Source organism: Xenopus tropicalis, chromosome 8 (assembly GCF_000004195.4).
Source record: "Xenopus tropicalis strain Nigerian chromosome 8, UCB_Xtro_10.0, whole genome shotgun sequence".
NCBI classification, from domain to species: Eukaryota; Metazoa; Chordata; class Amphibia; order Anura; family Pipidae; genus Xenopus; species Xenopus tropicalis.
The window spans coordinates 131,153,133-131,179,275 of record NC_030684.2 but is presented as its reverse complement, the minus strand read 5'-3'; the positions used below and the strand labels follow the sequence as shown (position 1 = coordinate 131,179,275).

General features: G+C 43.2%; 1 protein-coding gene across 1 annotated transcript; it reads right to left on the bottom strand.

The window, feature by feature from the left end:
• Positions 1-5,721: 5,721 nt before the first annotated feature.
• Positions 5,722-25,403, bottom strand: LOC100491005 (T-lymphocyte surface antigen Ly-9). The gene is made up of 6 exons (XM_018096996.2): positions 24,909-25,403; positions 15,305-15,619; positions 10,530-10,805; positions 9,846-9,953; positions 9,429-9,520; positions 5,722-7,063 (listed from the first exon to the last, which is right to left on the bottom strand). Exons 1-6 carry the CDS (start codon positions 24,958-24,960, stop codon positions 6,977-6,979), a joined length of 930 nt encoding a protein of 309 aa, XP_017952485.2. The 5' UTR covers positions 24,961-25,403; the 3' UTR covers positions 5,722-6,976.
• Between the last annotated feature and the right edge of the window lie 740 nt (positions 25,404-26,143).

Below are 26,143 nucleotides of genomic sequence, written 5' to 3'. Positions count from 1 at the left end.
CTGTGTTTGGGGGGGCACCTGTGTATGGGGGGCATCTGTGTTTGGGGGGCACCTGTGTATGGGGGCGCTACTGTGTATGGGGGCGCTACTGTGTATGGGGGGCACCTGTGTATGGGGGGGCACCTGTGTATGGGGGGGCACCTGTGTATGGGGGGGCACCTGTGTATGGGGAGGCACCTGTGTATGGGGAGGCTACTGTGTATGGGGGGCACCTGTGTATGGGGGGGCACCTGTGTATGGGGGGGCACCTGTGTATGGGGAGGCACCTGTGTATGGGGAGGCTACTGTGTATGGGGGGCACCTGTGTATGGGGGGGCACCTGTGTATGGGGGGGCACCTGTGTATGGGGAGGCACCTGTGTATGGGGAGGCTACTGTGTATGGGGGGCACCTGTGTATGGGGAGGCTACTGTGTATGGGGGGGCACCTGTGTATGGGGGGGCACCTGTGTATGGGGGGCAAAGCTGATACATAGTTATAACTCACTTATAACTGACTGCCTTCTCTATAACAGTTGTTAGATTTGATTAGCTCAGTGTATTAATCAGGGGTGCTCAACCTGTGTCCCAGCTCCTTTTAGATCAGTGACACACGGGGAGATTAGTTGCCGAGCAACTGACTAGACTATAAATCACCGGTGTTATGGCATATACAACGCCGCAATTTGCCGAAGTTGCCTTGAGAGGAAACTTTCGGCGACTTCAGCAAATGGTGGCGCAGTGTATGCCAGCCCACCAGTGATTTACATTCTAGCCGGTGGAAAGGCATTGTGGGGAGATTAGTTGCACGCAACAATGGAGTGTTGTCGCGGCGCAACTAATCTCCTCGTGTGTCACTGCTCTGTATGGGGGGCTACTGTGTATGGGGAGGCTACTGTGTATGGGGGGCTACTGTGTATGGGGAGGCTACTGTGTATGGGGGGGCACCTGTGTATGGGGAGGCTACTGTGTATGGGGAGGCTACTGTGTATGGGGGGGCACCTGTGTATAGGGGGCTACTGTGTATGGGGAGGCTACTGTGTATGGGGGGGCACCTGTGTATAGGGGGCTACTGTGTATGGGGAGGCTACTGTGTATGGGGGGGCACCTGTGTATAGGGGGCTACTGTGTATGGGGAGGCTACTGTGTATGGGGGGGCACCTGTGTATGGGGGGGCACCTGTGTATAGGTGGCTACTGTGTATGGGGGGGCACCTGTGTATGGGAGGGCACCTGTGTATGGGGAGGCTACTGTGTATGGGGGGGCACCTGTGTATGGGGGGGCACCTGTGTATGGGGAGGCACCTGTGTATGGGGGTTATCTGTGTTTGGGGGGGCACCTGTGTATGGGGGGCATCTGTGTTTGGGGGGCATCTGTGTTTGGGGGGCACCTGTGTATGGGGGCGCTACTGTGTATGGGGGGCACCTGTGTATGGGGGGCACCTGTGTATGGGGGGGCACCTGTGTATGGGGGGGCACCTGTGTATGGGGGGGCACCTGTGTATGGGGAGGCACCTGTGTATGGGGAGGCTACTGTGTATGGGGGGCACCTGTGTATGGGGGGGCACCTGTGTATGGGGAGGCACCTGTGTATGGGGAGGCACCTGTGTATGGGGAGGCACCTGTGTATGGGGAGGCTACTGTGTATGGGGGGGCACCTGTGTATGGGGGGGCACCTGTGTATGGGGGGGCACCTGTGTATGGGGGGCAAAGCTGATACATAGTTATAACTCACTTATAACTGACTGCCTTCTCTATAACAGTTGTTAGATTTGATTAGCTCAGTGTATTAATCAGGGATGCTCAACCTGTGTCCCAGCTCCTTTTAGATCAGTGACACACGGGGAGATTAGTTGCCGAGCAACTGACTAGACTATAAATCACCGGTGTTATGGCATATACAACGCCGCAATTTGCCGAAGTTGCCTTGAGAGGAAACTTTCGGCGACTTCAGCAAATGGTGGCGCAGTGTATGCCAGCCCACCAGTGATTTACATTCTAGCCGGTGGAAAGGCATTGTGGGGAGATTAGTTGCACGCAACAATGGAGTGTTGTCGCGGCGCAACTAATCTCCTCGTGTGTCACTGCTCTTAAGGGATTCGGGCAAATACCAAACCAATTCCTAATTCGCATATGTTGCGTGCAGCGAAAAATGTTCCACTTGTGTGTTCATGCAGCATTATTTAACCCTTCCAAATCCTAATTACAAATACCGAACCAAATCCTGGATTCAGCTCATCCCTAAATGAAAGTGAAGATGGTTATAGATTTCCATTAAAATATAATGGCTTACCTCTGCCCATACAGGGAAGCAAGGCATTACTGGCTGTCATTCTTGGCTATGCCTTTATTTGCCCTAGGTGCTTAAGTTGGTGCAGCAGTTCTTTTCACCCATGCAGGCTTCCCATAGGAAACAAAGGACAATCCATAAAAAACTTTTTATGAAAGAGAAAGAAATTATTTAGCCTTGTAGGATGCAGACTAGCTTTAATAAATGTAATCACGTGATAAATAGAAAACTACAGCAGAGGCATTACTGGGAACAGCAGTGGAACTAAAGGTGGCCATACACGAGCAGATCCGCTCGCTTGGCGATGTCGCTAAGCGAGCGGATCTTCGGGGATATCGGGGAGCATTTAGGTAAAAAAAAAAATAATCCGATCGTTTGGCCCTGGGGCCAAACGATCGGATTATGTGGGCGGCAATGGGGCAGTCGGATCGGGGACCGCATCAACGAGCCGATGCGGTCCCCGATCCGACCGGATTTTCTAACCTGGCCGATCGAGATCTGGCCAATTTCAGGCCAGATATCGGTCGGCCAGGCCGCTCTGCCCTCCCCATACACGGGCCGATTAGCTGCCGAATCGGTCCAAGGGACCGATATCGGCAGCTATAGTCGGCCCGTGTATGGGGACCTTAACTACTGTAACTAATCAGATGTACATTGGGAACTATTTCCTGTCAGGTGATCTCTGAGGGAGCACAGAGACCATCACAAAATGGTGCCTCCAGGGAAAAAATGTAAAAGAGCAATATTTACTGATATATATTTCAGTTTGGTAAGATTCTTTACTAGGTCACATATACAGATTCAAAAAACAATAACAATCTTTTCACAGCCATAACATTGTTAGGCAGGGCATGCTGAAACATAACATAGTGCACATGGAGGGCAGCGAGATGTAAAACCTTTCCCAAGGGTTTACAAAAGGGTAGGGAAAGTGTAAACTACTCAACTACGAGTTTTGGCAAGTTGTTGTAACCCTTTCTTGGCACACTCACTTATTTGGACTGTATTTACTTGCTTAGGCAGGGGATTTAGTTCTCTTTGCAATAGTGAAAGATACTGGGAACTGGGATATTAGCGCAGTGCCGCCACCTAGTGGACACTGAGGAGCACACCTCAAGGGGGTTTCCACTTAATTACACAAACTTTGCAGCAATATAAACTTTATTTAACAGTTGAAATAGAATGCAAAACAACTTTATGGATAACTGATTATCCTGCTCTGAGGAACCCGTGCAGTCTATCCGCTCCTGGCACAGTCTCTGTAGGTGCCCAGTCCCAACGTTTGGATCCAGATAGACAAAAACTCTTTTTCCAGTTCAGGGGCCCGCCCCTAATGTTTGGCTACAAACCTAGGCACGCCTCCTCTCTCCCAACAATGCACTGGGGCATCCAGCCAATCACGTTTCTCCTCAGTCTAAAGCCGGGCTGTTTTTCTGTCTGAGACATTATCCAAACAGGGGAAAGAGTTCTCTGATCCCATACATTGTTCTTACGTTTGTGACACAATTAAGTGCCAACACTGCCATTTCCATTAGCTCTGACCGTGGCACAGCTCTTAAGAAAGCTCTTTGTCGGAAAAAAAATGATTTCAGGGGAAAACAACACTGTGGGTTTCCCATACAATTTTCAGACGTCATAAAAGACGTTAAACCACATGTGATAGTGAAAATGTGGGTGTAGCGGGGATCTTCATGAACCTGATCATTCTGATGAAGGGAGATAGGGCCAACTACACCCAACCATGTCTGGTGTAAAGAACTGGCAGTACTTAAGAATATGAAATATATATATGGGCTTTATTTCAACATGTACCTGTTTCACAGTATATCAATTTGAGTTGCCGTGGATACAGTGACTTACTCAGGCAGCAAATTGAGGTTGCTACCTGCTAAGCCAGGTCTGTGGGCCTCCCACACAGGCAGGAAGCCACAGTGTCCCCAGTACTCAGTCTTTCCATGGAAACCCTGCCCATACATTACAGGGGAAACGGCTGCATGGCCCTGCCATGAACTGACACCTTACACTTCTTTCCGTCTTCATAAGAGGGGTTAAAGTATTACTGTGTGAAATAGCTATAAATACGCAGTCAGCAATATACAATTGTTTGTCAAATTCAGATCCCATAACACTGTATGGACATGGAACTCTTCATTCTCTAGATATCTATTATCCTTTGTTTAAAAAATATCATTTGTTTAAAATAGTATGGGAGCTCCGTACCTGCACCCCTGAGGTGGGGCGAGGAGCCTTAACTGCAACAGGAAGTGGGGAGATCATCAAGTCTTGGGGAGGGGCAGACAGGCTCAGAAGGAAGTATGTGAGTTGGAAGCGGGGTCTCCCACTTCAGGGTTTTCCATGAATGAAAGAGCAGCATCCCACCCCAAGGAATAGGTTTAGAGGTAATGGGTTCTTTATGTGACAGCAACATGGGTTAGGCAGTAGAATACTTGCCAAGGGACTTGGGTTTAATGGCTATAAGCTAGGTGTGGCTAGTTGTCTTCTTTGCAGGTTTGGATTCCAAGTGGATTTGGATTTTGGTGGATTGCCCTATGTACCCATCCAACGTGGCTGCAGAGAGTGACTGGCACAGCAGGTAGCCCATTCTGAAGTTAAGATTGTATTCATGGGGATATATTTCTTATGTTGAGAGTGATTTTGCTTATATGTATTTGTTACTATAACATTATGTAACAATTTTTACGTGTTTAATAAAAGCTTTAGACGTTTTTAATCCCATACTAGAGTGTTTTCTGTGTCCCTGGGGGTTGGTAGAAAGGAAAGGGTATTATTCTCAAAGTGGCGAGGTTAATGGGATTCTGTCATGGGAAAACATGTTTTTTTACAAAACACAACAGAATCCTGCATTGTAATCTGTTTTTCAAAAGAGCAAACAGTGTTTTTTTTTTAAATTGTTTTCAGTTTCCCAAGTGCCCTCAGCCATGTGACTTGTGCTCTGATAAATTTCAGACACTTTTTACTGCTGCGCTGCAAGTTGGAGTGATATAACTTCCTCCCTTCCCTACCAGCAGCCAATGAGCAGAACAATAGCAGCTCCCTGACACCTGTATCGCTAAAAATGCTCCCATGGCCCCCAAGATATGGTAGATAGGAGAACAGCACTCAATAGTGAAAATTCAAGTCTGGCTTACCTAAAGGTGGCCATACACTGTAAGATTCGCTTGCTTGGTGAGGTTGCCATGCGAGTGGACCAAATGATCAAATTAAAATGGCGGGCATAGGCACCATCAGTTCAGGGGCCACATCAACAAGCCCATGCAGTCCCCTATAGGCTTTATATCTGTATGACTAACACTGCTATCATTTTTTAGCCACAATACTTCTTGTAGTTATGCTATTGCATCAGGGTGCCCCTGTGTATACTCACAAAAATCTTTCAAACTAGTGGCCATACAGCCCAATATCTTCTAATCACAGAATAAGAGTTTGCAATTAAGTGGAGCAACAATCCAAGGATTTGCCATGTAAGCAAAAGCTATGTTTATTTATAAAGTAACAATACATTTATAAAACACAGAGATTTATCAGATTTTGTCTCTAGTGCAGATTCCAATTGAAGATATCACATTAGGCTGTTGCCACACAGGGCTATTTCTCCAGCATCGGAAAAACACAGGCTGAGAATCAGCCCCTCCACTGGCATCAACCACTGGGTCAGCCTGGGTGCAGGCACAAGCAATGGATGCCCAATCCATGGGGTTTTCAAATTTGCCCGAGTTCTGTCCAGATACAGTATCAATCTGGGAGGCCATTGGGGAAAAGTCCATACATAGACATATAAGCTGCCGCCTTGGTTTAAAGGCTAAAGGGGCAGCTTTAATCTGTGTATGGCCATCTTTCCTCTGATTGGCTATTTGTTGGTATTAGCCTTACCCAATTGAAAACACATGTGCTGACCTTGAAATTTAAAGACTTGCATATGTTATGCACAAGCTTTGTTGGACGTTTGGCAGAGCACAGCAGAATCAGATCCATTGGTTTGTACGTTTCCTCGAGGTTCAGAATTACCACCCTATGGCACAGAACAGTCTCAGGAATACAAATTGAACCTTCACCCGCACTCCCTCCACTCTCCGATAGTCACTCAACACTCGGTGCACAGTGCTCGGAGGGATCGGCACCCTCCCCACAGATTCCAAATAGGTAGATAGCAACGGCACTCAAGAGGGACCTCGTTCATCTTGTTTCTGACTCTTATTGCAACTGTACATTGTATTTATTTGTATTTATTGTTGTACTTTGTATTTATCCATTATCTTAATAACCCCCTGTTTGTATTAATGTATTCTACTGTACAGTGCTGCGTACATAAGTAGCGCTTTATAAATAAAGATATACATACATACATACATTAATACGGGACTATGCCCTTCAAATACTTTATTGTGGAAAATGCAACGTTTCGAGGCAAAGGGGCAGTCCTTGCTTGACTTGACAAAGGGGCAGTCCTTGCCTCGAAACGTTGCATTTTCCGCAATAAAGTATTTGAAGGGCATAGTCCCGTATTAAGCTCTTGAGTGCCGTTGCTACAGTATCTACCTATACAGAACAGTCTCAGAACATACAAAGTAATGGCAAAAGGCATAGAGTATATGTCTGAGATTGATTTCCCAGGTGAAATGTTATCCTTTTATCCATTACAGCGTGGTGCACTTTATCCTCCTTTCTGCTGATTATCCAATCGCACAGATATCACGTATTGTGCCGAATTACACTGTAGATCGTATGCATACTTGATTTGGGTGGTAAGTCTCTCCTTTTCGGCTGGCTATAAATGGCCTGAAATACAATATTGGAATAGTGTCAGCATGCTATTTATAGAATTATTCTATGTAAGTAACTGGATTTTTCACCTTTACCCCTCCCCCCTCCATGGACCTGGACTCCAGTGTTCCCATAGTGGGTTGTGCCAGTGAATCAGATACAAGCGCCATTTTGAATGTACTCTCCTGAAAATGCTACATGCAACTTGCACCTGATTTGTATGAAGTTGCTCCCATTTTGATGCATTAGACACAACTGAATACGCTGGAATTATTAGGAAAAAAAGCTGCATTGTGGGTTTTGCTTCTAAAATTGCATCTTTCACATGACCCAGGTTGTCCTGTATTATAAGGTAGGTAGGGAAGAATCCTATTGCTGTGCCTTAAGGTAAGGAAACGGTTTCTGAGAATCAGTGAAATAATCTCTTGGAAGCCTCTATGTGCTGATCTCTTCATGTTACCTGATAAATATTTTCCTTTGGCAATCTTGGCTTTAACTGCTATTATGTGTATGCTTTTGCATGGCAGCTATGCCAATGTTTTTTTTTCTTGAAATATGTAATCTTTGGAAAAAGCTTGAAATAGGAAACTAGATATGCCTGAAACGAGCCCCTTGCTGAAACTAGGTACAGTATGTTTCATGTTATTACAGGTCAGGATTTGTAAGGATTTATATCAGAACCTTATGTGAACTTATCCTTATTATTTTTTGACCTTATGTGAACTTACCCTGCAGCACTAAGGGTGTGCAGGTAATGATAAATATATAGAGGCCCAAGGTATCTAGGTAAAGAAGCAAGACAGACTGGAGCGGGTAAAGAAGCAGGACAGACTGTGGTTGGACAGAGCAGCAGGACAGACTGTGGTTGGACAGAGCAGCAGGACAGACTGTGGTTGGACAGAGTGGGCAGAACAGCAGGACAGACTGTGGTTGGACAGAGCAGCAGGACAGACTGTGGTTGGACAGAGCAGCAGGACAGACTGTGGTTGGACAGAGTGGGCAGAACAGCAGGACAGACTGCAGTTAGACAGAGCAGCAGGACAGGCTGTGGTTGGACAGAGCGGGCAAAGCAGCAGGACACACTGTGGTTGGACAGAGCAGCAGGACAGGCTGTGGTTGGACAGAGCGGGCAAAGTAGCAGGACACACTGTGGTTGGACAGAGCAGCAGGACTGACTGAAGTGAGACTGAGCAGGTGGAGAAATTGGATGCACTAGAGCAGTGCTGTCCAACTGGCGGCCCGCGACCCCCCTCTGTGTGGCCCCCCACCTGTCTGGCTGCTTTGATGGCTTACTCTTGTGTAAGATTTAAATAGTATCAGTACTGAGATTAACTGCCCCCCCTGCATGGTTCTCACTTCAGATTCAGGCTGTAATCAGGCTGTATTGTTTAAATATATAATCCCCTGTGTTGTTCACACCTTTTAATCTCTGCATTGTTCACCCCCTGCAGTGTTCACACCTCAGGCTCAGGCTGTAATCACCCACATTGTTCCCCTGTTCACACCTCAGGAGCAGTAGAAACCCACAAATAATCCCTGCATACTACAAAAAGAACATATACTGAGGTGGTACTGCAATTAAAAAGTTTTTTAATATATAGTTATTGTGCAGACTGTAGGAGCAGTGCCAGCATTGTGTCACTGTATGCTGCCTGTGTGTGCCATACACACAGGCAGCATAGGGCAAGCAGAGTATGGCACACACAGGCAGCATAGGGCTAGCAGAGTATGGCACATACAGGCAGGGTAGGGAAGGCAGAGTATGGCACACACAGGAAGAGTAGGGCAGGCAGAGTATGGCACACACAGGAAGAGTAGGGCAGGCAGAGTATGGCACACACAGCCCAAGTTTGGCACAAACCAGCCAAGAATGGCACACACAGTGAAAGTATGGCACACACAGGCAGGGTAGGGAAGGCAGAGTATGGCACACACAGGCAGGGTAGGGAAGGCAGAGTATGGCACACACAGGCAGGGTAGGGAAGGCAGAGTATGGCACACACAGGCAGGGTAGGGAAGGCAGAGTATGGCACACACAAAGGCAGGGTAGAGCAGGCAGAGTATGGCAGGTTTTTGCTGTACTACAACCATTAATATGGGTATGGTCATGTGATAACATGGGTGTGGTTTCAAGTGGGTGCGGTTTCAAAAAGGGGAGTGGTCAAAACTGGCTTCCATTATCGGCCCTCCACCACGTAGGTCGGAAAAATTCCGGCCCTCGGTACAATAGAAGTTGGACAGCACTGCACTAGAGCAATCTAAAGCAAATATTCAAATAACCTACTAACCCTACTTTATTCACCCCCCAACCTAGAATTGTCTGTGGATTAAATCTGCCCCAATGACTGTACACATGCAGTACACAGGCCCAAATACCAACCTCTCGCTGCTGATTGATTTCACTCTGCTGATTCCTCTCCACCTCAATGTACAGAGGGTCACTGAATGTGTTTCCATTGGTAGGAGCAGGTGCTGCCAAAATGAGAAATATTTCATTGCTTGTGCGGATCATAAATTGCCAATAACCATGAGCCAGGGGAATTTAGCCTATGGAAATACAAAGCAACTCTATAGTGACCTTGCCTAGAACTTGCTACTAAGTAATACTCAACTAAGAGAAATGGTTCTAGAAGCCTACTGGGGGTGAATGACCAAAACTTCTTGTGGGCAGGGCCCTCTTTATTTCTTGTATCAGCTACTGCTTCTTTATGTATGTCCTGTATGTTCAATGTATAGACCCATTTATTGTAAAGTTCTGCAGAATATGTTTATAAACTAATAATAATAAAAAAATTACCTTTTTTATTTTTTCTTCTCATTAGTATAATAAGCCCAGCTATCAGCAGTAACAGGATGAGGATCGCAGGCAGCAGGAGAAAATAAGAACGTAAGAAAGGTTGTCTTTCTGTAATTGTTTAGAAAGAAACAAAGATTACTGTACTTATCACAAAATAATATTATCCTGTATTAAAAAATATTCATAGCGATGCCAATCAAAGGCAACTTATGGCACACCATTCAAAAATCTCTGATTGTTGCTAAGGGTTACTAGGCCTGCTGCAATTTAGTCTCTGGCTATATATGCAGTTCAAGGATGGCTTAAAGGTGGTCAAGAAGGTGGGCTGAATTGAACATTGAAGACTCGTTATTTAGGAGGGGTAAGTAAGGTATTGTTTGCTTCCAAACTATGAAGGTATCTCTGTAGATAGTTTCATTTCAGTTGGTTGACGTGACCATGGCCGGTGTAATAATTCTAATTCTGTTTTTTTAGGCTAATGGAAGAAATTATGGTTTTCACAATCTCCGACATGGGAAACAAATTTAATCAAAAATAGCCATACTAGAAAATATATAAAAAAAAAAAATGGGGCAACTGGAGCAGCACATGAAATAACATAAAATAAAGGAATCTGGAACGTTCAACCATAAATTGTTGACATTCCCGATTCAACCACCTGTACCACCCAATTCTGATTCTTACCTCCACGGCAGACATCTTGGGCAGCAAGGGATACATTTTTCTGATCAACAGGGTTCTGTACTATACAGAAATACTCATTGCCCCATAATTCAGGCCTCAGTGAGACCGAGATGGTGCTTCCATTTGTGTAGGGTTGGTACCCAAGGTCTCTGTGCCTGGTTTTCCAACTAAAGATCAAGGATTTTGTGTTTGTTGGGACAGAACACTGGAGTGTAAGATTACACAGCTCAGCACTATGCCTTTCCAGTGTTTCTATGTGTGGAACAGGAACAGGCTCTGCAAAACAATAAGCAATCATTGTATTACAATATGACTTTTTTGCCAACTTGAAGGCATAATGCTAGTAGCTAACCTGACATAGGTCATTTACTATTTTTAAGTACTTACATAAATGGCGGGGAGAAATCAGTAGATACAGATTAGGATTATGGGTGAATGAAGGTCAGACTTTATTTACATATTATATCAAGTTTGGTCATTTCCCTATGGAACCAAACTGTAAATTATATCCTTATAAACGGTGCTTAGTGATGTCATCAGTTATAATCGGAGTTTAGTGATGTCATTTCTGTCACATGATTCACTTAAACTTGTATATTATAATAAAGTACCCCCTGTTGTAAAATATGATAGAAGTCACCTCAGAGTTCCATGACCTGTATAAAAGCATTCGGCCTTTAGCCTCGTACCTTTATATGGTCATGAAACTCCGAGGTGACTTTTAATATCCCTATATTTTACATTAGGGGGTACTTTATTCACTATATAATATACAGGAGCTACAAATAACCTTTATAAGGTCATTGAACTCCTCTGTGACTTATAATATCCCTATATGTTACAATAGGGGGTACTTTATTCACTATATAATATACATGAGCCACAAATACCCTTTATATGGCCATGGAACTCCTCTGTGACTTATAATATCCCTATATGTTACAATAGGGGATACTTTATTCACTATATAATATACAAGAGCTACAAATAACCTTTATCTGGCCATGGAACTCCTCTGTGACTTATAATATCCCTATATGTTACAATAGGGGATACTTTATTCACTATATAATATACATGAGCCACAAATACCCTTTATATGGCCACGGAACCCCTCTGTGACTTATAATATCCCTATATGTTACAATAGGGGGTACTTTATTCACTATATAATATACATGAGCCACAAATACCCTTTATATGGCCACGGAACCCCTCTGTGACTTATAATATCCCTATATGTTACAATAGGGGGTACTTTATTCACTATATAATATACATGAGCCACAAATAACCTTTATATGGCCATGGAACCCCTCTGTAACTTATAATATCCCTATATGTTACAATAGGGGGTACTTTATTCACTATATAATATACAAGAGCTACAAATAACCTTTATCTGGCCATGGAACTCCTCTGTGACTTATAATATCCCTATATTTTACAATAGGGGATACTTTATTCACTATATAATATACATGAGCCACAAATACCCTTTATATGGCCATGGAACCCCTCTGTGACTTATAATATCCCTATATGTTACAATAGGGGGTACTTTATTCACTATATAATATACATGAGCCACAAATACCCTTTATATGGCCATGGAACCCCTCTGTGACTTATAATATCCCTATATGTTACAATAGGGGGTACTTTATTCACTATATAATATACATGAGCCACAAATAACCTTTATATGGCCATGGAACCCCTCTGTAACTTATAATATCCCTATATGTTACAATAGGGGGTACTTTATTCACTATATAATATACAGGAGCCACAAATAACCTTTATATGGCCATGGAACCCCTCTGTGACTTATAATATCCCTATATGTTACAATAGGGGGTACTTTATTCACTATATAATATACAGGAGCCACAAATAACCTTTATATGGCCATGGAACCCCTCTGTGACTTATAATATCCCTATATATTTTACAATAGGGGGTACTTTATTCACTATATAATATACAAGAGCCACAAATAACCTTTATATGGCCATGGAACCCCTCTGTGACTTATAATATCCCTATATGTTACAATAGGGGGTACTTTATTCACTATATAATATACAAGAGCCACAAATAACCTTTATATGGCCATGGAACTTCTCTGTGACTTATAATATCCCTATATTTTACAGTAGGGGGTACTTTATTACTATATAAAGCACAAACATTACAAATATAAATACAACCACATGTTTGTTCCTCCTACACTAAACTCTGTCTCCAACCCAAGTCTCTTTGTGAAAGAAAAACGTTGCGCTCTACATAGTCTAAGTAAATTCATCTGCCCTTATGACTTCGGTGGTATTACTTTCCAGCTGATGATGTCTTTATTTCAAACAAATGTGGAAACCCTACCTATGAGCTCTTTCCAAAGCAGGTCCCCCGCACAGTGCCACACAGCAACCACAGACCAAATAAAATAACATTGTACAAAACATGTGTGGGAAACGTTTCATATCAGACTGAATGAAAGAAATAAACTCCATGACCCTAATAAAGCAATTTCCCCTGTCTGATTAACAAGAATAACAAGTCCCACACAATTTCTGCTGTAATCAGTGACTACCAGAAGTATCTGAAAGTGCTGCAATCCCCCTGCTCCCCTCCCAGTACCGGGTCCCTGCCGTTTAGGTTGGATGGATCGAAGCAAGCTGGGCAGCAAAACACAGAACAAATGGACAACCAAACATAATGTTGATTTATGGTGTTCTGATAGGAGAACACAGAATAAATGACTAGACTGAACAATTGTACTATATGAGTTAAAGTATCAGGGATTCCAATGGCCCAGTCTCATAGCAACAACTTCACTCATACCTCTAGTACTGACTAGCTGCAAGGTACAGGAGAAGTAGGTGCCAAACTGTGACTGGTTGAGCCCTAACCTTCATAGGTAAGTTTAAAGACTGCTTGAAAATGAAATTGTGTGGGGGAGGAACCATCATTTTAGTCAGGCAATGAACAATTTACTAGTTATGGTATCCTGCATAAGGCCTTGTTAGCCCAGAAGCAGGCCCTGACCTTTAAAGGAGAAGGAAAGGTAAAAACTAAGTAAGCTTTATCAGAAAGGTCTATGTAAATACAGCCATGAGTACTCACAGAAAGTGAGTCCTCTGTCAAAAGATTTCTTGTGTCTGTAATTCCTATGCCAGAGAGCTTTCTGCTCTCTCCCCTCTCCTGCTCCCCCCTCCCTCAAGAATACTAAGAACTCACTCCCTCCCCTTAGGAATGCGGATCTGAGCCAATCAGCAGGAAGCTGACTCATAGGGGCAGATTTACTAATGCACAAATCCGAAAGGGAAAAAATTGTATTGGAAATGAAAATTTTGCGACTTTTTCGCCGTTGTCGCGATTTTTCGTATTTGTCGCAACTTTTTTGTAGCCATTGCGACTTTATCGTATTTTGAGCGACTTTTTTGTCGCTGTCGCGATTTTTCCGGGTTGAGCGATAGTAAACGGCGGAAAAACCAATCCGATTTTTCCACGACGGCGACGAAAAACTCACGGAAAATATACTAAATAGTTGCAACAGCGACGGAAAAATCGCGGGACATATGAAAAAGTTGCGACGGCGACGTAAAAGTCATAAAAATACCGATCGTTACGAAAAAACACATTCGGACTCCTTCGGACTGTTCGTGGATTAGTAAATCTCCCCCATAGTCTAACTAACTGAGCATGTATAGGGGTCTGGGTGTCTGTGCAGGAGTGAGGCATTATGGGAACTTTCTTTATACAGCTCACTGTTTTTTCTTCCTGTTTGGCTTCTGATCTTCTAAACAGGAGAAATATGGGGAGACTTAAGGGCACTATTGAGAGAACTGAAGGTATGCCTGCAGCTTGAGATTAACTCTTTATTAGCCTTTCCTTCTCCTTTAAAGCAGCATTTACCCCAAGCAGCTCTTATAGAACTTTCTGGTAGACGGGGTAGATACCAAGCTAGAGACTTCAGTATCTTAGGGGCATATGCTAAACTTTCATGAAAGTGGTGAGATTTGTATTATATCCTTGATGGACAGGGACAAGAGACAGGAATGTAACCTACCCCATGGGCATTTATGACCCATTAAGATTTAAAGCTGGAACCCGTTTTATCAAGGAACTAAAAGACAGCAGGCAAGACTGCTGGGTACCCAGTAAATTGATTTAGTAGGCGATGCAGTCATTCAGTAGAGTGACGAGCCTGGCGATGATTTCATGCAATTCAGATGAGATGCATTAAGGTGGCCATACACATTACAATTACGATCTTTCCTGCGACCATTGGTGGCCATACACATTACAATTACGATCTTTCCTGCGACCGTTGGTGGCCATACACATTACAATTACGTTTCATTTACAATCTTTCCTACGGCCATTGGGAGAAACAATAGGAATTCTACCCCTGTTTGATGATTCAGCCATAAACACTAAAATCTTCTGGCACAAATAAAATTCTCCATTCCTTTATGGAATGAATTTAATTAGAATGTAATCCTTACCTGGCAAGTCACCAGTCTTTCAGACCATGCCACCCTGAAAGCATGCAGTTCTATCCAATCTTGGAAGCCAAGCTGAGCCTGTTAGTACTTTGATGGGTGACTGCCTCTGAATCGCCTTTGTTATAGGCACCCTACAGCTATACCACCCTGAAAGCACCCAGAAGCCATTGGATAGGAGATTGCCTGGGAATAGGTGTAATGGAGGCACTTAAAGAATAGTGTGCGACCTAAAGCACAGGGAATATAAATTTCTCAGGTACATACCATACACAATGAGATTATACTTCAAGTTTGTCAGTTGTACTTTGCCTTTAGGAATCAGAACTGCTTGGAAGGTTCCGCTATCCTCCATTCTCAGTTCGCTGATCTGTAATTCCTTTCCATTGTTCTCTGTGCGATTGGCAAACTGATCGGAATGGACAGTCATCTGTTGATCTGTGATATCTGCTAATCTGTCAGATTCTGTTCCATTGTGGATAAAACTCCAGTACACAGCATTGAGAGGAACATTCAGCTTTGGGTGGGAGAAAGTAACGGATTGGTTTAGCAGCCTGTGTACCACAAGTGCAGCATTTTCTGCTGTAATGAGAAATAGCTCAGTTAGTGACACTTTTTTTGATAACCCAAAGTACCTGTAAGGAATATCATATATATAATAGATATATCGTATCATAAACAGCAAGAAAAAAACTCTAGAAGTGGTAATGTTTAACAGTAGTATTCAACAGTACATATACAATGTAAACACATTGTTAGTTTAGCACCCCTAGAACATTTTATACAGTACAGTGGGAGACATCCACTACTGTCTCCCCACGCAAATGATACACAGTGAGAGGCAGTGGTACTGGCACCCCAAGCACATTATTTACAGTGAGAGACAGTGGGTACTTGCACCCAAAGCAAATTATATACAGTACATTTAAAGACAACTTCCTCTGTAGGTACATTATACACAGCGAGAGGCAGTGGGTACTGACACCCCAAGCACATTATATACAGTGAGAGGAAGTGGGCGCTGACACCCCAAGTAAATTATACACAAAAGGAGACAGCCAGGACTAGCACCCCAAGCAAATTAGGGATCCCTTTCTCAGCCTGTAAACTATAGGCCTCTTAGTCTGACATCAGTGGTAGAAAAGCATTTGGAAGGCATAATAAGGGATAGGATACTTGAATACACAATACTGTGAGTTTGTGCCAGCATGGGTTGTGTAACAGATCTCGCTAATCTACAACCCGGATTCCAAAAAAAGTTGGGACACTAAACAAATTGTGAATAAAAACTGAACACAATAGATTCAGAATAGAACATAAATCACGGAACAAAAGTTTAAACTGAGAAAATGTACCATTTTAAGGGAAAAATATGTTGATTCAGAATTTCATGGTGTCAACAAATCCCAAAAAAGTTGGGACAAGGCCATTTTCACCACTGTGTGGCATCTCCCCTTCTTCTTACAACACTCAACAGACGTCTGGGGACCGAGGAGACCAGTTTCTCAAGTTTAGGAATAGGAATGCTCTCCCATTCTTGTCTAATACAGGCCTCTAAAGGTGGCCATACACGAGCAGATCCGCTCGCCAAGCGAGCGGATCTTCCCCCGATATCCCCACCTAAGGATGGGCGATATCGGGGAGCATTTAGGTAAAAAAAATAATAATATCGGATTATGTGGGCGGCAATGGGGCAGTCGGATCGGGGACCGCATCAACGAGCCGATGCGGTCCCCGATCCGACCGGATTTTCTAACCTGCCCGATCGAGATCTGGCCAATTTCAGGCCAGATATCGGTCAGCCAGGCCGCTCTGCCCTCCCCATACACAGGCCGATTAGCTGCCGAATCGGTCCAAGGGACCGATATCGGCAGCTATAGTCGGCCCGTGTATGGGGACCTTAACTGTTCAATCATCTTGGGCCTTCTTTGTCGCACCTTCCTCTTTATGATGCGCCAAATGTTCTCTATAGGTGAAAGATCTGGACTGCAGACTGGCCATTTCAGTACCCGGATCCTTCTCCTACGCAGCCATGATGTTGTGATTGATGCAGAATGTGGTCTGGCATTATCTTGTTGAAAAATGCAGGGTCTTTCCTGAAAGAGATGATGTCTGGATGGGAGCATATGTTGTTCTAGAACCTGAATATATTTTTCTGCATTGATGCTGCCTTTCCAGACATGCAAGCTGCCCATGCCACACGCACTCATGCAATCCCATACCATCAGAGATGCAGGCTTCTGAACTGAGCGTTGATAACAACTTGGGTTGTCCTTGTCCTCTTTGGTCCGGATGACATGGCGTCCCAGATTTCCAAAAAGAACTTCGAATCGTGACTCGTCTGACCACAGAACAGTCTTCCATTTTGCCACACTCCATTTTAAATGATCCCTGGCCCAGTGAAAACACCTGAGCTTGTGGATCTTGCTTAGAAATGGCTTCTTCTTTGCACTGTAGAGTTTCAGCTGGCAACGGCGGATGGCACGGTGGATTGTGTTCACTGACAATGGTTTCTGGAAGTATTCCTGAGCCCATTCTGTGATTTCCTTTACAGTAGCATTCCTGTTTGTGGTGCAGTGTCGTTTAAGGGCCCGGAGATCACGGGCACCCAGTATGGTTTTACGGCCTTGACCCTTACGCACAGAGATTGTTCCAGATTCTCTGAATCTTCGGATGATGTTATGCACAGTTGATGATGATAGATGCAAAATCTTTGCAATTTTTCGCTGGGTAACACCTTTCTGATATTGCTTCACTATCTTTCTGCGCAACATTGTGGGAATTAGATGATCCTCTACCCATCTTGGCTTCTGAGAGACACTGCCACTCTGAGAAGCTCTTTTTATACCCAATCATGTTGCCAATTGACCTAATTAGTGTTATTTGGTCTTCCAGCTCTTCGTTATGCTCAAATTTACTTTTTCCAGCCTCTTATTGCTACTTGTCCCAACTTTTTTGTTGACACCATGAAATTCTGAATCAACATATTTTTCCCTTAAAATGGTACATTTTCTCAGTTTAAACTTTTGTTCCGTGATTTATGTTCTATTCTGAATAAAATATTAGAAGTTGGCACCTCCACATCATTGTATTCAGTTTTTATTAACAATTTGTTTAGTGTCCCAACTTTTTTGGAATCCGGTTTGTAATTTAATTGCCTTTTATAAGGAAGTGAGCATGAACCTCTACTCTGGGATGGCAGTGGATGTCATCTACACTTTGCTTTAATACAGCACCATGCAAAAAGTTAATGGTTACACTAAAGAAAAACTATACCCTCAGAATGAATACTTAACCAACAGGTAGTTTATATTATGTTAAGTGACCTAATAAAGAATCTCCCCAAACTGGAATATATATATCAGTAAATATTGCCCTTTTACATCCTTTTCCTTGATCCACCAATTAGCGACGGGCTATGTGTTCCCTCAGAGATCAGCTGACAGGAAGTGATGCAGCTCTAACTGTAACGGGAAGTAGTGTGGGAGCAAAAGGCAAAACTCTGTCCATTCATTGGCTGATGGGACCTAGCATGTATGTGTGCCTTGGCTTGTTTGTGTGCACTGTGAATCCTATGATCCCAGGGGGCGGCACTTAGTACTTAAAATGGCAATTTTCTATTTAGGATTACCCAATGGCACATACTACTAAAAAAGTATATTTTTATGAAAATGGTTTATTTAGATGAAGCAGGGTTTACATATGAGCTGTTTATGCAATATATTTTTATAGAGACCTACATTGTTTGGGGGTGTAGTTTTCCTTCAAGGAATATTGGCCTGAAGCACAGTATTTATAATTTATCTATCCAAGTACAAAGAGTTGTGATGAATGGAACATTTGACAATTGGGCCAGTGTTGTTAGTGGAGTACCACAGGGGGTCTGTCCTTGGTCTTTGCTTTTTACCGTTACCTTGGAGGTGGGCATTTTAAGTACTGTATCTATTTTGCTGCTAATAGAAGCCGCCAATTTTCAAAGAGGCTTGGCAAAATTGGAAAACTGGGCAGCAAATTGGAAAATGAGGCTCAGTATTGATAAGTGCAAGGTTATACATAAGAAATAACATAAATGTGAGTTATACACTAATTAAGAAGGAACTGGGGATTTTTTTAGATGACAATCACATTTTGTAGATAACAAGCACTTTATATACAGTGAGAGGCAGTGGGTACTGACACCCCAAACAAGCTATATACAGTGAGAGGCAATGGGTACTGACACCCCAAACACATTATATACAGTAAAAGGCAGTGGGTACTGACACCCCAAACAAACTATATACAGTAAGAAGCAATGGGTACTGACACCCCAAGCACATTATACACAGTGAGAGGCAGTTGGTACTGACTTCCCATTTGCATTATATACAGTGAGAGGCAGTTGGTACTGGCACCCCATTTGCATTATATACAGTGAGAGTCAATGGCTACTAGGATCCCAAGCACATAATATACAGTGAGTGACAGTGGGTACCAGCACTCCAATCAAAATATATGCAGTAAAAATATATACAATAGGTACTGGCACCCCACCCAGCATTGCCTGAATCCCAACCCAAGAAGCAAGGTACCTAGAGGCTAAAGAACTGCCACTGTGTTACAGGCAATTGCAGTGAGTGAACAGGATATTCAAACTGATGTTGCTAAGTGGCTCTTCCTGCTGCCATTTAAGGTGGCCATACATGTTATAATTACGATCTTTGGTCGTAGGAAAGATTATTTGTACCCTCCACTAATGTTCAGGGCTGAATCGTCAGATATGGAGGTAGAAACAATAAGGATCTACTCCTTATTCAGCCCCAAACGCAGCCTTTGTTCGGGCAGACTTCTGCTTCAAATAAAACATCTTTATTTCTCTGTGTTATAGGGCATCCAGCTGTCCAACGGTTGCAACAGTGTTTTCAGTAAACATTGGCACTGGTCATGCACACATGGCTCCTTATTTATCAGATAATAATGTTTATATTGTTAATAGGGAAGGAAGAGAAAAGCCCTAATTACCCCATGTGCAATGAGACCCACAGCTGCCTGTCTCTTAGATACACACATAGCCAATTATATTATCATAGACACATACACACACTCCCACATACACACCCAAGCATATTTGTGCCATAGGGGCACCCAACCCATATTGCCTGTCTATTCTGACAACTGTATCCCCTTAAGAAACAACCACATCATGATACAATAACTGTATTAAAGGGGTTGTTCACCTTTGAGTTAACTTTTTTTTATTATTTGGAGTTTCTTAAATATTTACATTTTTGTTCAGCAGCTCTCCAGTTGCTATCTGGTTGCTAGTATCCAAATTAACTTAGAAACCAGGGAGTTGTTTGGATTATATGACTGGTATATGTCTAGGTGAGGGCCTGAAAAGGTTATAAAAAGTAACAATAAGAATAAAACGGTAGCATCACGGAGCAATAGTTTTTTTGGCTGCCGGGGTCGGTGACCCCCATTTGAAAGCTGCAGAGTTAGAAGAAGGCAAATAATTAAAAAACTATAACAAATAAATAATGAAGACCGATTGAAAAGTTGCTTAGACATGGTCATTCTATGACTGTCCCATCCTTTTAATGGCACAAACCTATATTATACAGGAAGCAGGAAGCAGAGGAAGGCCCAGCGCAGTTACCACAAACCATGTCTAGAGGGAAAATGAGAACTAGCTATTCGCAGAAACCATGTCAGTGTGGTAACGAGCAGCTCGGTTCTGCTAATAAGTGGGTTATGGGGTTGGAAATAAAAGTGATGTGTATTTATAGCCCCCCCTCCACTTTAGAATTATAAACCTCTAGAACAGTTGGGTTTATTTCATGTTTAGAACATCATATAAAGGAGGCCATTCATGGGACTTAAAAGTATGGTGAAAAAGAAATAACGTTTATTTGTTATTCCAACGTTTCGGTTCCCTTTGTCAGGGTAACAACAGTGAGAACCTCCAAACCTTATACCCCTTACTCCAGAAAATGGCGCCAAAGAGAGTGTAATTGGTTACTAACAAACCATATGTGAGCAAGGGATCAGTTTGCTGTTATTAGCGTATCTGGAAAGTGTGGGCATAATAATGGGAAAATATAGATATTTACCATAGAAAAATGCTATATAAAGTGTGATAGTCACAGGTTAGATCAAAAAGGACAATGTACGACCAACTTATTTATTCAAAAATCCCCCGGCAGAGGTGGACGGATCTCACAAAGGTAAGAACCTCTAGCAACGGCACAGCGTTATGGTGGCTGCCATTTTTGAATAAATAAGCTTGAGTCCCATGAGTCTTGATGAGTCCTTCCCTCACCCCTGAGTGTAAGGATCTACAAACATGCAGTGATGGTGTCACTCCTATTCTACATACCTAAGTGTCTAATACCATCCCCTGTTATATGGAGAACAAACACGCTCAAACATGCCCTTGCTATTAAAGGAAAACTATACCCCCAGAATGAATACTTAACCAACAGACAGTTTATATTATATTAAGTGACCTATTAAAGAATCTCGCCAAACTGGAATATATATATCAGTAAATATTGCCCTTTTATATCTTTTCCCTTGAGCCGCCATTTAGTGATGGGCTGTATGCTCCCTCAGAGATCAGCTGACAGGAAGTGATGCAGCTCTAACTGTAACAGGAAGTAGTGTGGGAGTAAAAGACAGACCTCTGCCCATTCATTGGCTGATGGGGCCTAGCCTGTATGTGTGCCTTGGCTTGTTTGTGTGCACTGTGAATCCTGTGATCCCAGGGGACGGCCCTTAATTCTTAAAATGGCAGTTTTCTATTTAATGAAATGTAATTTTATGAAATGTTGGAATAACAATTACATTTTATTGCTTTTTCACAATACTTTTGAGTCCTGCAAGTGCCCTGCTTTATATGACATTCTATGATGTTCTTTATTTACTCCTTTGTGGTGTGCACCCAGGCACTCTCTCCAATAAGTGGAGCTATTTTTTGCATCATAGATATATATGCCATACTCTGCCTACCCTGTGCTCCCTGTGTGTGCCATACTCTGCCTGTCCTATGCTGCCTGTGTGTGCCATACTCTGCCTACCCTGTGCTGCCTGTGTGTGCCATACTCTGCCTGTCCTATGCTGCCTGTGTGTGCCATACTCTGCCTACCCTGTGCTCCCTGTGTGTGCCAAACACACAGGCAGCATAGTCCAGGCAGTACCTACATAGGTACCTACAGTACCTATGTCTGAGGTGTGAACAGGTGAACAATGGGGGTGATTACAGCCTGAGCCTGAGGTGTGAACACTGCAGGGGGTGAACAATGCAGGTATTAAAAGGTGTGAACAACACAGGTGATTAAATTTTTAAACAATACAGGGAGATTACAGCCTGAATCTGAGGTGGAACCATGCAGGGGGGGCAGTTAATCTCAGTACTGATACCATTTAAATCTTACACAAGGGTAAACCATCAAAGCAGCCAGACAGGTGGGGGGCCACACAGAGGGGGGTCGCGGGCTGCCAGTTGGATAGCACTGTCCTAGGGGAAATGTCTTAAGAACCATTGGCATACAAACCCATCCTCTAGTGCTACAGCAAGGGCCCCCATAAATAGAGTCCTATGTTACACATGCTTTGCTGGGAGTTGTAGCTTGCCAGTCCTGTGAAAAGTTGCAAATCAGCCACTGAGCTATGGGAAAATGCAGCTTCCTAAGTAGCAGTGATAGCCCGATGAGCTGGCAACTGGGTCAGGAATGGTTAAGATTACAGACAATATTAACCAGCTTCAGCTAAAGCGTGTCGCTTATTCAGGCCAAAAAGCACATTCTCACTAATTCTCACGGAAATGCCCTAGAATGATGCATGTCCGTGATCTCAGATGTGGTTTTGCACTCTAACCAGCTCAGCTTTGCTTTCTTAAAAGAAAGTGTAGCTAAACCGGCCCCAGCTTGCCTGTAGAACATTGCATATAAAACCCTTTCGTTTTTTGGCATAACTGGACAGTCTGTTCAGACTCCTATTTCAGTTGCACAATCTGCAAGAGCTGAGGGCCTACTGTGTGGGTGAGATTTCAGATGAGTTGGGGCAGTCTGGGAGGAACCAGGAACTCTTTTACATTTTTGTAGGAATGTAGCTATTTGTATAATAACCTTCTGTGTTTTTGCTCCCCTTAGCCCAAAGTGATGTCCCCATCCTTGACATGCATCCCCCCAGGCACCCAGTTGGGAAGAAACAACTACTGTGGCGAAAGAGAACCTCGATTGCTGGCACTGTGCCCCCTTTTACCTTCCAACACACAGACTGGAGAGCAATGGTACAGGCAACAACCCCTTGTGCAGTGGCAAGCCTGCTGGCCCTCCCTAACCCTGGGCATGTTTGGCATTCCCACATATATGGGCCTGGCTCTTATAGGAGGTTGGCAGCTGTAGTCCAATATCTCTGCATTATATTGAGCTAGTTGCAATAGGGAGACAATTAGAAGTTATGACTGAACCCCAAACCTAATACATTAGTTTCTGTAGTGCTGCAGGGAGAATCAGCAATGCATCACTCTGTATGTCTTTGTAATATACAAGTTCAACGTTACTGATGGCTGTATAATGTACTTGTGTAAGGGAAAATATTTATTTGATGATCATTGGGGATAATTCAATGTACTGCTTTGGGGGCACTGGTAGAAGAGGGGAACTGTTCTGCTGCTGGAATATGTAGTCCTGTATCCAACTTTATGTTCCAGGGGTGTGGGTGGATGTGCAATGCATAGAGGCAGCCAAATTCACTGCTGCTCAGCGTTAGTATGACAGGGTGGGTTAGGCAATCAGCAGCACGGCGGGGCTATTTTATAAACTCATACTGCAGGAATTTGAGTTTGGCAAATTCACAACTTCATGGTAGGTTGGTGAATGTCCTGTTTACAGGACCAATGGGTTGTATAATATACATCTTGTTGGTAATTTTAACCAACCAGAACCTTATTATAGAACAAGACTCTGAGACAAGGTTCTCAGCATAACTGATGCTTTATTCATTAATCAAACACAGAGTCTTAGGGAAGCTTTCAGCAACACAGAACAGCAACCTGAAATGTGTCACTAACAGCTTCCAATGAGACCCTGAAAGTCTTAGCCTTTTATAGAGGATGACATACCTTATCTTAAAAGTATATGATGCCCCTTTTACAACTGTCTGTGTGCTCTGTGGTCATAGCTGTGCAAATAGCAAAGTGCATGTAGGGTCTTAGCTAGTCAGCATTATCACGTCAGGCCCTTGTGATTTTATAAGATGGCACATTTGACTTTTTATATTCTACTTTATACCTTGCATATATATTATATTTATATACCTTTATCTCCTACCTCACCTGCCTTGGGTTGTCTTTATAGGGGACACTGGGGGATTTTATGTGTCCCTTTATACAGAACTTACCCGTCATAAGTGAGTGTCTCAACAATCTACAGTGGCAAGTTATGATTCTACCATTACTGTATAGTCCCCAGTAGCACTACTGTAGGAGAGTTATTCCATCTGTTGCAGGCAACTGATCCCTGTGCAATGCATGGTTATGGGCACTGTCCGAGGGGAGATATTGGGTATTGGAAGGGAAGGAGATAACAGGGGGTGCAGATACCTTTTTTAATTTATCTTACCCATCACTTGTTGCTTTTCCTACCTCAAAACTTCTCTCTCAATCATCAATATTATAACTGCCACTGGAGGACCCCAATTTATTACCCATACAGTGTAGAGATCTCCTTCAAATGTAGAAATACAGGTTTTGTACCGCACCCAAGCGTATTCTGCTATCATTATAGTCCGACTTGCTATCAGTATCCGGTCTGTTCATCAGTAGTTTGCAGTGGAACAAAGGCATATCAGTAACAGAATAAAATATGAAAAAGATTGTTTTACTCACCAGATGTGAGGGCTGTAAAGAAGCAGAGCAGCTCGGCCAGCAGGATCTGCATCTCTGTTTGTTATAGGGTCGTCACGCGCTCATGGTGTTACATCCCATATCCAGCAATGAGTCCAAAGATAATAAACACGCATTTGGTCCTTTCCCTCTGCTTCCTCCTACATCCAGATGCACCGCATTGCATGGAACTAATCCACCGGTAACAGAGCACATGGATCTACTTTTTGCCCCATATTTGGAGAAAGACAAATGAGGTGCCAATTTGCTTCTGTAGTTCTGATCTGTATGAAGGAGGGAAGGGAAGAGTGGGTGTGTGCCTGCAGGTTAGAACAAATACTGTTTCACTGTAACCACAGTGTTCTGTTATTGACTTGCACCCATAAATATTAAAATTCATAAGCCCCAGATATGCCTTTTCTCTAGCAAACTAACGCTTTCTCCCCTACGTATGATACTGTCTGGCAAAGAGGAGTCAGCCCGTCCAGCAGTGCTATAAATGCTCCTTTGGGGGATTTCATCAGCCTGTTTATATACAGATTGCATGGAAGCCGCAGCTGAGCATGATGTAGATACAAGAAATTGTCATATACTTAGCAGTAACCAGATGATTTATGGTGCAACTGGGGCTTTTGGCTAAAGAAGTGCCGGCTTTTGTAAAACCACTGAAACTTACATATTCTACATTATGAAAAGAAAAAAAATTGGCCATGATACAGACACCTTTTTATCAATGCGTTCTATTGGGCTGACTGCTTGGGTGATCGTAACTGGAAGTGAAAAGATGAACCAACAATAATAATTGCCCATACAATCAATGGCCACCTTTAGAATAAGGGCTAGTTTTGCATTGGGCATAGTAAGGAGAAGGTGTAACTCCATTTAGGAAAAGGAATGCCTACTCCCATAAGTGCATTACCCCCATAGCGCAGCAGAAAGTCCCTGGGAGGGCACCGTGTCTACATCTTTGTATATTTGGGCTTTGTGACCAGTTGCCCTGGTACCCTATGTTGCATTTAGTCTGTGTAATATCTGTACCTCCAAGTTTCACTAAAAATGGGTTCATTATTGAGCTGTACCAATAAGCATCCTAGATTCAAGGTGCACCAAATAAGGTCTATTCTTAGAATTTCCTTTTGTGCTAAGTATGTACCCAGTTGGCAGTTACCTTTGATCGCTTTATTAGAAAATGAAAGCAAAGATGTGATTAGTTAATGTGGGCCAGTGTTAATAAGCCG